At 38.9% G+C, this 13,040-nt stretch overlaps 1 protein-coding gene across 2 annotated transcripts in view; it reads right to left on the minus strand.

Moving 5' to 3' along the window:
• The window catches only part of LOC122560779 (dual specificity mitogen-activated protein kinase kinase 6-like), a 131,611-nt gene that overhangs the window by 101,566 nt on the left and 17,005 nt on the right, over positions 1-13,040 (minus strand). The window contains exon 1 of one of the 2 annotated variants that reach the window (XM_043711861.2): positions 807-1,108. The exons of the other annotated variant lie outside the window; for it this stretch is intronic. Within the exon in view, the coding sequence (XP_043567796.1) occupies positions 807-822 (16 nt within the window). The 5' untranslated portion in view covers positions 823-1,108. Of the gene's footprint in view, positions 1-806; positions 1,109-13,040 lie in introns of those variants that run through there. 2 annotated transcript variants of the gene reach the window in all.

Here is a 13,040-nt window from a genome sequence, read left to right on the forward strand (position 1 = left end):
CCAAGTAGGAAGTGTTCCATTCCCAGAACTGGCATCAATCATATCATACGAGCACAAAACCCACATAAAAAGTTCATTTTTCTTTAAAACGAGTACAAATCTATTCAAGTTATTGTATTCCCTTTTAAATGTGAGGAATATATGGACATATATTCAAAGTCAAAAGTACTCCAAAACAGCGAAAGGAGATATAATGCAATTGTTTTCAAAAAATTAGAACGTTCTTATCGCCACAAATGCTGGCTTCCAAGAACAATGCGGCAATGCAAATACAGATACAGATGCAGATGCAAAACACCAACAGAGAAAGCCTCAAAAGTAAATTTCTCTACCTAAATCTTTCTATTCAAACAAATTACAACGACCACGCTGAACTGGTAATTGAGTCAATGTTTCCCTTTAAGATGAACACTCCCAGTCTGAGGCTATCCATTAACTGCCGCAAAAACAGTACTGAAATAGTGAAATCTGTGCATTGCGTATTTCTATAAAGATCACCATACTGGGTCAAATTAAAGGACAAAACCGCATGCAAGAACGCTGAGCTAGCAACCTTCAGCTACCAGAAGCTGGCTGCATTTGCTGTTTGGCATTGCAACTTACGGTAACTCCCTGCTTGAAGTCTTTGCTGCAAACAAGCTACTGTAAAGGAAGGCTGATTGTGCAACGAATGGAAGAAACAAGCTAGCTCCAAAATGCTTGTTACACTGTGCCAGTTATGCACCGCGCAGCTTCTAACACACAAAAAAACATAAATCTCACAATGAATTCGATTGAGAGCTTGAAATTAAAATTGCAAAACTTACCTTGTCTCTTGTCCATAAGTTCCCAGAAGTGCAACTGAGGCGTGACGTGCCTTTAAGGGAAGTCTCATTAACAAACTCAAAGAACTTAGTGCATGCTTTGGGCCCCACTCTGCAGACCTGCATGCACGCTGTTCTTGCAAAACAATTTGGTGTTGCTTTGCTTCTCCGATGTTTCTCCTTTTTTCTTCCGTCTGCTCCCTGACGAGAATGTTTCCTTATGTTAAAAATATACCCTCGTCTTCAATTGCACCGACATCGATCTTCCTTCCAACTCAGTTGCCACAAACTCAACATAGAGGCTGCAGTAAAAAACCAATCTCAACCATGACATCACACAGGAAGTTGGAAAGTTGCCAAACAAGGAGGCTACAGAGGTGTAAGTCTTTTTTAAAAATACACCAAAATGTCTACAAGTGACGATCATACTAGGTGGCTTTTTCAACATTTCTCTCTTGTTTATTGATTTATACACACACACACACACACACCTATGAGCAATTGGGTTCTGAAGGCGGTGTTTTATTGAACAAACTCTTTCTGAAAAACGTTTCTGATCTTTTCCTTAACCAAACGTTAGGACTGTCTGGTTAATCATAGAACATTATAGCACAGAATGAGGCCATTTAAAATTACTCTTACTCTCAGTTTTTTTCCATAGTTCTGCAAATTTTATCCATTCAAGTGTTTATAAAATTCGTTTTTGAATATTACTGAAATCTGTTTCTGCTTTTCTTTCCAGCAAGGCATCGCAGGTCTAATTATACATTGAATAAAAGAAATCTCATCTCAACTGTCTCTTTAGAAGAAGCAGTTTTGATGCCTTAACTAATTTCAGAAATCTGACTTTTTTTTAAAAAGAGTCTTGAATTACTGGCAAAACCAGTGCATAACGTGTATCTCGAGTCTCCAGTTAATTAGCTCTCCAACAGTTTGCGATGGACTAATAATTCACTACAAAATAAAAATGCAAAAGTGGGACTTGTACTTTGACTAATAGACAAAAATGTATCAACACTCCTGGGCCTGAAGTGCTCAGGAAAGACACATAATTAGTACAACGATAAACAAATACCTATCTACAATACACAAGCAGGATATAAGCAGAATTTATGCTGCTTTATTCTTCTCCTTGGGCTAATTCCAATGGTGTTTAGTAATCACTTTCAGGAGGATTGAGCTGAATCTCGTACCTTCTCTGTCACTGTTTTTGAGGAAACTGGCCTGATGCATTTGACAGGCTGAGTTGAGATGTTTTCCCATAATGAGAATGCCAGTCATTTGTTTTGATCTTTAGTAATAGCTGAATGTGGTGGGTTCCCCTGAAAATATCCTCATAGTTTCAGTTTAAAAAAAGTAAGGGAAAAGATATGAAAGTTTATTTTTAACATGCATATTTAATTTTTTTGGAGTTAAACAAGTGACTTGCTAAGTAGAATTTTAGTGAACTCAACTGTATTGATTTGATCAAAATAGTCTTACAGAAGTTATTTCAATTAAATTTTTAAAATCTACTTCTTGGTATAAGCAAAAAGCAAATCAGTTAGAAGAATTTGCAATTGGCTACAACAACAAGATAGCAGAAGTACTTGATGATGGAACATACCTTGACAGCTTATAATTTAACTAAGCAATAGCCTTAATGGCAAGCAATGTTTTCCAAGTATAAGTTATCAAAGGCCTTTAAGCAATTTCAATAAATATGGGTCATGATTAAACCATTTAATTTGAGGCAAGAGGTATATAAACAAAAAATTAACAACCTGACTACACATTCACAATGCAGTACAATACGGAAAGGCAGGAACAACTTTTGGAAATGTTTTGCACTCTAAATCATTGAGAAGAACATCAGAGGTCTTTGTACAAAATTCAGTTGGGTAATGCCTACAATTTTGGCACTTCTTTCCTAGCCAGTGACAGACACCATTTTGTCATTAGCATAGCTACTAGAAGTGTGCAAATAAAGATTAGACAGACCATGATGTTAATTAATTCTAGTGGTGCTATACTCAAACTTATGTTCCAACTAACACCCTTTCAACTACTGCATGACAAAACATATGTTCAGCAGTATGTATGATCCACCACCAGTGCTATTTAAAACAAGCTTGTCAAACACACGTGTCTTGATGTGGATCATGGAGCTGGTATACATGATGCAGCTGAGTGAAAATAAACATCTGCAAGGAGCTGCTCCTCTAGTCAGACTGTTTATCTGCCATACTCTGTGATAGTACTGAGCCTATCTTTATCTTTATCAAACATGGAAGAGAATCATTCTGATTGGAGGAGAAGTGAACAGTGCAAAGGTTAGTGGCTTTATTCAGCCTGAATGCATGAGCCTCAACAGTGAATTTTCAATGACTGGGAGAGAGTCTGTTTATCAGAGGATGTATGTTCCTGGGTAGCTGTGAGGGAAGAAGAGGCTCCCTGACCTCAGGTAGTTGTAGTGGATGCAAGCGGGTAGGGGAACAAGTCTCCATTTTCCTAGGAGAGAGAAAGAGTCCACAAAAGGAGCGAATGAGACAGTGAGTTAGAGAGAGAGACACACACAGCACCTGTGGGTGAATATGTGTGTCTGTCTGAGAGAGAGTGAGGGAGAAAGAGACAGCCCATTTGAAGAAATGCAAGTGTGCCTTTAGAGTAGAGTACTGACTTGTTTGGCTGTAACCATGTGATTTTGACTTCTGCTGCAAGTGCCTAATTTGAGTAGAGGCCGGACAACCATTAAACAGATAACATGGTGTCAAAGTGATGCAAATGAAAATATGTTAACGCTCAGAGTCAGCTGATGAAAGAAATAGCAAGGAAGAAAGACAAAACACATCACAACTTTGAATTAATGGGTGAGTAAAAATGGCTGTGTATTTCCCACACCCTACTATTGTGGAAATGAAAGGAGATGTGAGACAGATTTTCTTTTCCATTCTCAATGGCCAAACTATGCCATTGAAACAGAGTTTCTTTTAAAAAACTTAAGCACCTATGTGTTGCAATCCTGCTGTCAGTAAATTACAAACTGTATAATAGCCCAATTCTCACTGAGGGATAGAGAAGTCAGGAGAGATTTTGCAGGCTTTGAAGAAACACTTTGAACCCCATATTAATGGTACTTATGAAAAGTGTTTGTTCAGCATCAGAGCTTAAGGTGGGGGAGCTATTCATCAATATGATTGCACTGAAATATCTAGCTTAATCTGAGAGTTTGCACAACCAAAAGATGATATCATCAGAGATAGCACTGTCTTCAGCATAAAGGATCCTGCCGTGAGAGCACATTTGTTGAGTGGAGAAAGTTTTGAGGCTGTCAATAATCAGCTAAAGCATGTTAATGGCCAAAAAAGGAAGAGATATTTGCAGAAAAGCAACAAAATGATCAAAACCAGAGAACAAAATGTAAATATTGGAGGGCACATCTCACAAAAGAGTGGAAAGCCTCTCCAGTGTCTGGAAAACAGAACCTGACTCACTCTGCACACGCATGTATAATTGGAGAGATATCAGCAAATTAATCTGATGAATTACTTTATACCATACAACAGGTTGAAGTTGTCAAGTCTAAAAGTGATGAATGGTTTGTGACTGTTAGAACGATGACTGCAGAATGTGAGCAGCAAGAGAATGTGAAGCGTCAGATTGTCATCAGTGCTTCATTTACAGTTTCACAGATCTTTACAAAGTGGTATCCCAAAACGGAAACCATCAAAAGTAAGGTTGAAGCTGTATGATGGAATAATACTCATGTCAGAGAACAAATAGAATTCAGAACTCAATGCAATGGGAAGAAATGAAGATCTTGAGCTGCAGATAGTAGATATTTAGCAAAATCCATTCATCTCAGCTAAAGCAGGTCTAAAGCTTGGCCTAGTAACCCTCAATATGCCAAAAGAGATTTCCAATTTCACAGCCCATGAAGCCATTGATTATTGAACAGATCCTAAAAGATTACAAAAATGTATTTACAGGTCTTGGATATGCTCCTGGAATATTATCATGAAGTAGATGAAAGAGTTAGACTAACTCAACCAAGGAATGTTTCAACTGCCTTCAAGTCCTGCCTGAAATACAAGATAAAACAGCTCGATAAGAAGGGAGTGATCCAGGAAGTGACACCTCCTATAGAATGGATCAGCAACATGGCTGCAGTGAAACTACCTGCAAAACTGAAAGTATGTATAAATCCAAAGGATCTCAATAAAACTTTGAAGAAATCTCACTGTCCCATGCCCAAAATTAGAGGTTTTGCCTCAACTTGCAAAGGCAAAGATCTTCATTACCCAAAATGCAAAGGATGTTTACTGGCAAATTTAGTTGGATGAAAGCAGCCGTTTTCTAAAACATTCTGGATAACATTCAAGTGTTACAAATAGTTATAAATGCCATTTAACATTTCTACTGCTCTTGAATACTAATAAAAGACAGCACAAGATAGTCACTCGTCCCGGATTGGAAACTATTGTGCATAATTTGCTAGTCTATGGATGTGGAAACGTATGGATGAAATAATTGCATACCACACAGAATATAGTGTGACTGCACCAAATGAACCTGAAACTGAACAAGAAAAAGATGCATTTGAAGTTGATTAAAGTCAAGTTTACCTGGATCCTGACAAGGTAGGAGCTGCAGCAGAGACATAAAAACATGATCTACATAGCAAAGTCCTTGAGTAATCTTTCATTTGAGAGTGAACCTCTATACAAGGTAAAGACAAGTGGTATTATTAGAGCACTGAACAAAAAGCAGTTTTCACTGATACCATTGTTTTAATGATGAAGTCATCTTGCTTGTCTGATGCCAGTGACAAGAACATGGGCCAACACTTAAGCAGCAAGGAGAGACAATTTGAGCTGGTTACTGCTAAGAAAGAGCTGTGAGATGGCACTGTTCAGGACACCTTCCATCACTATACTAATGCTTGAGGGTAGACTGATGGGGCAATTAAAGGCCGTTGTATTTGATTTGCTCTTTGTGTACAGAATATATCTGAGCAACTTCCATATTGTCTGGTAGATGCCAGTGTTGTACGGGAACAGCTTGCAACTTGGGGTGCAGCAAGTTCTGGAGCATAAATTTTAAGGACTATTGCTAGTAAGTTGTCTTTGCAGTATCCAGTGTCTCCATCCATTTCTTGATGTTACAGGGAATGAATGGAATTGTCTGAAGACTGGCATCTGTGATGCTGGGGATCTCTGAAGAAGGCCAAGATAGAACTTTCACTCAACATTTTTGGATGAAGACTGTTGCGAATATTTCAGCCTTATCTTTTGTACTGATGTACAGCTCCCCCATCATTGAGTATGGAGATAGTTCTATAGCATCCTGCACACATGAGTTGTTTAATTATGCATCACCATTCCTGACTAGATGTGTCTGGACTGCAGAGTTTAGCTCTAATACACTGATTGTAAAGAGTATTATTAAATGGGTAAAAGCTAAGAAAGTTGCAACACAAAGGGATTTGTGGGTAATTGTGCATAAAAGAAAACAATAGCCCACATGTGCAACAGATAACCAGGAAGGCTAAGAATATTGACCCTTACTTCAAGGGGGTCAGAGTATAAGCATACGGAAGTCTTAATGTACAAGGTAGCAGTGACACCAAATCTGGATTACTGTGAGCAGTTTTGGTCCCCCTATTTAAGAAAGAATATTGTTTAATTCAATCCATGGTATGGAGGGATTCTCTTAAGGGCAAATGCTAAATATCGGTCATTCTGCTATAACATGCATTTCGTCAGCACAAATTGGCTATAACGAAATGGACGAATTGTGAACATTGTTTGGATAATGTGGACTTTCTATTGAACAGGTATCATGATTTTCTGTTCGCGATCTTCTTTCATGCAGTTTTCTACAGCACGATTTTCTATAGCGTGAGGTTGCAGAGGAACACAACCCTGTCGTGTTATAACAGAATGACCTGTACACTGGAACTCCATTCACTGGAGTTTATAACAATGAGAGGTGATCCCACTGAGACATATAGGATTCTGAGCCAGAAGAAACAGAGGGCAGTCTTAGAATAAAAAAATCGAGAGAACGGCGCTGGAAAAGCACAGCAGGTCAGGCAGCATCCGAGGAGCAGGAGAATTGACGTTTCGGGCAAAAGCCCTTCATCAGGAATGAGGTAGATTCTCCTGCTCCTCGTGTGCTGCCTGACCTGCTGTGCTTTTCCAGCACCACACTCTTGACTCTAATCTCCAGCATATGCAGTCCTCACTTTTGCCTTAGAATAAAGAGGTCAATTTAAGAGGAATATAACGAGGAATTTCTTCTCTCAAGAGGGATGCGAGTCTTTGGGACTTCTTTCCACACAGCAGAGTCCTTGTGTATATCGAAATCTGAGGTAGATTCGTGGTCAGTAGGCGAATCATGGGTTATGAGGAAAAGGCAGGAAAGAGGACATGAGGAGAGCTAGATGAACAATGATGCAACTGAATGGTACAGCAGGCTCGAGGGGCTGAATGGCCAATTCCTATTCCTATTTCTTATGGTCTTATGAGTGTGAAATTGCTTAATTATGTCTATAAATTGCTGCTTATGTTGTTTGGTACATAAATAGCCCTGTTTTGTAGTTTCACCAGGTTGACATCTTGTTTGTCAGTATTCCTGGTACTGTTCTTGACAAGTCCTTCTACACTCTTCACTGATGCTGTGAGATTAAAGCAATGCTTCCATTCTAGAATCTCTTTAAAGTTCTGCACTATACTGAGTGTGTCTCATGATTAATCATGGTTTTCTGCATGCTGTAACAGCTTGCTACTTTGAAGGGAAGGGCCTTGTCACAACCTATACAGACAAAATCTGAAGAGGAAAAGCAAGAGTCATAGAGTCATGGAGATCTACAGGTCAGAAAAAAAAAACCTTCGAGCCATCACATCTGCACCAGTCAAAAGCAATCAGCTAACTGTTCTAATTTCATTTTCTAGTACTTGACCCATATGCCTTGAATGCCTTGGCGTCACAAGTGTACATCTAGATATTTCTTAAATGTTATGATGATTTCTGCTTCTACCACCCTTTTAGGCAATGAATTCCAGATTCCTACCACCCTCTGACAAAATGATTTTTCCTCATATCTCCTCTAAACCTTCTGGCCCTTACCAGGATGTTGCCAGAGTGGAGAACACCACAGACGGTTTTTCAGAGTGGCCTTACTCAATTCTAGAATTATAGGTCTTCAGACTGCACCAGCGTGGGCAAGAATGGTAGCAGTTTAGATTGACCAGCTAATGGGTAACAAGAAGGGCTGTAGGTGTGTTTGTGGTGTCAAAAGTATTGTGATCCTGAGAGAAGGGAACAGGTTTCTCCTCCACTGCTTCACTGTTACTGTCACAGGACAGATTGCTGAGTGATATTCTGAGTTGAGACTCCACCTTTGACAACAATCTAAGCATTCATAGCAGCAACCTGAACTTGTAGAAATTCAATCTAAGCCTCCACTGCAACACTCCAACACCACGTGGACTTTGCTTATGCTTCAATGAGAAGCTGCAAATTCAGCCATTAGATGCTAACAGGTATGACATTGAATTTCATCACATGTTACATGTTTTTGTATGTTATTATGTTCTTCGTACAAACTCAGGCCAGACTTAAACTGGGTTTATTAAGAACATATACATGGTGATAAGGAGCAGATATTTCTGCTCTGAGCTATATTATTTCCACCTTTCTAGCATAGTCCCTAACATATGACTACCAAGGTTACAGTTATATCACAGCATGCTTAGGCTAATCTGCATTTTCATTAAATTTTATCTCTACATTCCACATGAGAAAACAATGAGTAGCAAGATCTGAACAAGCTTGATGCTGGACTTTACCATTTTTCTTGATAGTATGGCAGGTCCATTTGACAGGCTTATCAATGTACCATGCATTACTGTGTGCAAGTCTTTGAGACTTTGTACACCATCTGAAAGTTCTTACATGAGTCCTTTGGAGCAGAGGTCTGGTGAGCAACTCTACTAACTTTTCCTCCTTGCTGTCTGTGGGCCACTTATATGAAGTGTCTCTCAAGGTGCAGACCCCACTTGTAAAGTTTGTGTGATATCAGTATCCGAGTTGTGGCTGCAACTGTGAGAGTGAGTGACTTTCTTTCTGCTCCTCAGCCTCCTTTATTCTACCATTGTAAGCCAAGTGGCAGTTCTCAAATATGTGAAAAGAGGAAGGCACATGGGCAAAGTTGTGATGAATGGAAGGAGTCAAACCATGAAGCATATGCTTAGACTATCTACAGCTTGTGTATTGGAAGAGACTGTAGGATAAGTAGTAAATGGGGTATGAGGAGGAGTAGGATGAGGTATAGGCATATCCCCAACTAAATCCTTTCAAGCCAATCACTAACCAGCTTCATTATAACCACTCAATTTTGACAAATATAGTCTCATCCTTCAAGGCAAGGGACATTAAGTTATGCCTGTTTATCACCAAAAGTTGTTGCTGTTTCCAGTATTGTGCAATCTTTATCTGCAAAGGTGAGGAAAGTTTGTTAGTAGTGTTACAATATGCATTGGTGATGTAGCTGTCTTGGTTGAATAGTTGGCAGTATGTCCAAGTTTTGTGATATGCTTGTGAAGTTTGCAGCATTGCTGAATGTGACATTGAGGTGTAGCTATGAATGTGAGGTATGAATTGTGATCATTGGAGTTTGTTAGCAATGAACAATGGAAATGTCATGCATTGAGCACAGTGCAAGGCTCATTGTACATCTGAATATGAAATTTGAAGACATATTCACTGACTTTGAATGAGCACTTTTATGGTGTCTTTGAACTCCTTTTGATATTACATGCTGGTCATCAGGCTAACTACTGTCTGCTCCCATTGCCTTTGCAGTATCTGTTTGAATGGCCACCTGGTCGTTGTGGACAAAGGATCTCTATGCTCCTATCCACCTCCTAGAGAAGGTCTCCATTGCTATATCAAAGAACCTTAGGGCCCATTCGTCCCCTGTTACACCATATTCATTCAGCCTACGAATCAGTCTCGCACAGCAACTCTCATCACTTGTCCAGTTAACATGCACTCCAGTTAATATGTGCTTAGAGTCATAGAGATGTACAGCACGGAAACAGACCTTTTGGTCCAAGTCGTCCATGCCAACCAGATATCCTAACCTAATCTAGTCCCATTTGCCAGCACTTGACCCGCATCTCACCAAACTCTTCCTATTCATACACCCATCCAGATGTCTTTTAAATGCTGTAATTGTACCAGCCTCTACTATTTCCTCTGGCAGCTCATTCCATACACACACTACACACTATGTGAAAAAGTTGCCCCTTAGGTCCCTTTTATATCTTTCCCCTCTCACCCTAAATCGGTGCCCTTTAGTTCTGGACTCCCCCACCCCAGGGAAAAGACTTTGTCTATTTACCCTATCCATGCCCCTCATGATTTTATAAACCTCTATAAGGCCACCCCTCAGCCTCTGACACTCCAGGGAAAACAGCCCCAGCCTATTCAACCACTCCCTATAGCTCAAATCCTCAACTCTGGCAACATCCTTGTAAATCTTTTCTGAACCCTTTCCAATAGGAAGTCCAGAGTTGCACACAATATTCCAAAATGTCCCGTAGAGGCGCAACATGACCTCCCAACTCCTATACTCAATGCTCTGACCAAAAAAAGAAAGCACACCAAATGCCATCATCATTATCCTATCTACCTGCAACTCTACTTTCAAGGAAATAGGAACCTGCACATCAAGGTCTCTTTGTTCAGCCACACTCCCCAGGACCTTATCATTAAGTGTATAAGTCCTGCTCTAATTTGGTTTTCCAAATTGCAGCACCTCGCTTTTATCTAACTTAAAATCCATCTGCCACTTCTCAGATGGATTTTAAGTTTGATAAAAGTGAAGTGTTGCAATTTGGCCCATCTGATCAAGATTCTGTTATACTCTAAGGTAACCTTCTTCGCTGTCCACTACACCTCCAATTTCGGTGTCATCTGCAAACTTCTCCTTTATGTATTACAGGCTCACTTTAAGAAGTGCATGTTGACTTGAACATGTGTTTATTTTCACAGTTTTGGACTCCTTGCACAGGAATGCAACCACTTAACAGGATACTCAGTATGCAGTGCACCCTGCAATGTAGCAGAATGAACAGATGCAATTTTATTGTGGATTACAAGCTATATGCCTATATTCAGGTAATATTCAATTTTCACAGCCTTTATTACACAATATGGAAAAGAACAAGGAATTGTCCTGGTGTTTTGATAAAAATTTGTACATCAGTCATCATCAAAACAAAAACAGATTAATTTAATCATTCATTTCCTGACTGAATTTTTAAATAATTTATCAAATTAAGCATTTTAAGGTACTTAATAATATTTGGAATATAAATAGAAAGATTATATTGACATTTATTTGAAATATTGTGGTATGCAATTTCCCCTAAAAGTACAATTAAAAAAATAGAATTTACATCATCAAGGTCATACATAACACTAACATCTGGACCACTGCACTATATCTGTATATACTTCATCATAAAGTCATGAAAGGTACTAAATAAATGCAAGTTCCTTCTTTGTTTTTTCTTTCACAACATGATCAAAGGCAGGATATCCTCTGCACAACCTCCTGACCTCCATGCCAAGCTAAAGATCTGCCAAAATTCTACATCATTTGTGTAATAGAAAATGGCAGGAATAAAAACTAAATAATTCCATATGCCTTTACCGATGCCATGACAGTAATGTCTTGGGCCAGTAATGCTGTCTAGGCTGCCTTCTTAGATAGGGAATGGTACTGTTGAAATAGAAGAAGGCAAAAGAAGATGACATACAAGGAAAGGAAACAGGATGTGGTCCAGGACTGTATACCACCCATTAATAACACTGGACTGTTCTTGAATTGTGCAATTATGAAGCAGCATGCAGCCTCAAATTAATTTTGCTACAGTCCACAAAATCCCCTGTGTTTCCATATTACTAATTATACCACAATGATAGAGTTTGAAGTTGATAAGAATTCAACAAAAACCTATTTCAAATATAAATCATTCATTTGATATATAAAAAGAGAACAAGGATACTATACAACAGCAGTTTTGTTACTGGTATAGTAATTGGACTAATGAACTAGAAACATGAGCACAAGTTGCTGTGACAGCTAGGAAATTTAAATTTGTAAAAATCTGGAACAGAGAGGCAATCTCAATAATGATGGTTGTAGCAATAGTTATAAAAGTCCAAATATTTCATGTCCTTGAGTAGGAAATCTACTATCCTTACCCAGTCTGGACATATACCTGACCCTCAGCAATGTAAATGACCAATAGCCAATAAAGCTTCTCAATTGTATTCAAGAAAGCAGTTCACCACATTCTCAAAGGCAGACAAAATATTTGTTAAAGATTGCCGAAAATGCCTTAGATACTGCTATAACATTGTCCTTGCAAACCTTCAATACTCATGTACACATTACAGAGTACTAGCAGGAGAATTTGATGAAAAAATTTCAATAATTTAGCCATCTAACTCTGGATCATATTTAAGGATTTCAGTTTCCAAGACAACAAAATAGTAGACATAAAAGGACACATCGCCGATTTACCCTTCTGAGGAGAATGGATGTTTGGCGGCGGCGGGGGAATGGTGTAGAGTGAAAAATGGAGAATTTTTTAAAAAGACCTGTTCTTATCCAGGATCATAAGCCACAAGGTATGAGAATATCACACTAGAACAAGGTATGTTGTAATACTCTCCAAAGTAAAAGGCTTCCTACAAAAATTGTCATGAAATGACAGTGACTTGGCTAAGGTACTAGAAGCTGCAGGGGAGGAGACTCAACTATCTCTCAAACTTTTTCCCACCTTCTGTCCTGTATGACTCTACAGTGCAATGCTTCTTGTGGATCAAAAAATGTAATTCAGAGAACTAAAGATCCTAGATGGAGTCATTATGTTGAAATCATTTTGGGGATTGAAGAAAAGGAAGACTCTGCAATAGAACATATTGGGAATTTGAGGGAAGCCGCAAGACTGTTATGGGAACAGCGGGATAGCAGGAGGAACATACAAGCCTATCATTATTTAAGTGTTGCCGCGAACATCAACATATATGTTATGTTCCAATAGCCCCAGTCTGAGTCACCACAAAGAGATAATCACAAAGAAGAACAGGAAATGCTCGGAATATTCAGCTGGTCTGGTAACAGCTATGGAGAAAAAGAGTTACTGTTTTGAGTCAAATATGGCTTCTTCAGAACTA

This window comes from Chiloscyllium plagiosum, unplaced genomic scaffold, assembly GCF_037043375.1.
Source record: "Chiloscyllium plagiosum isolate Xiang-an unplaced genomic scaffold, Cpla_swu_hap1 HiC_scaffold_20, whole genome shotgun sequence".
Classification (NCBI taxonomy): domain Eukaryota; kingdom Metazoa; phylum Chordata; class Chondrichthyes; order Orectolobiformes; family Hemiscylliidae; genus Chiloscyllium; species Chiloscyllium plagiosum.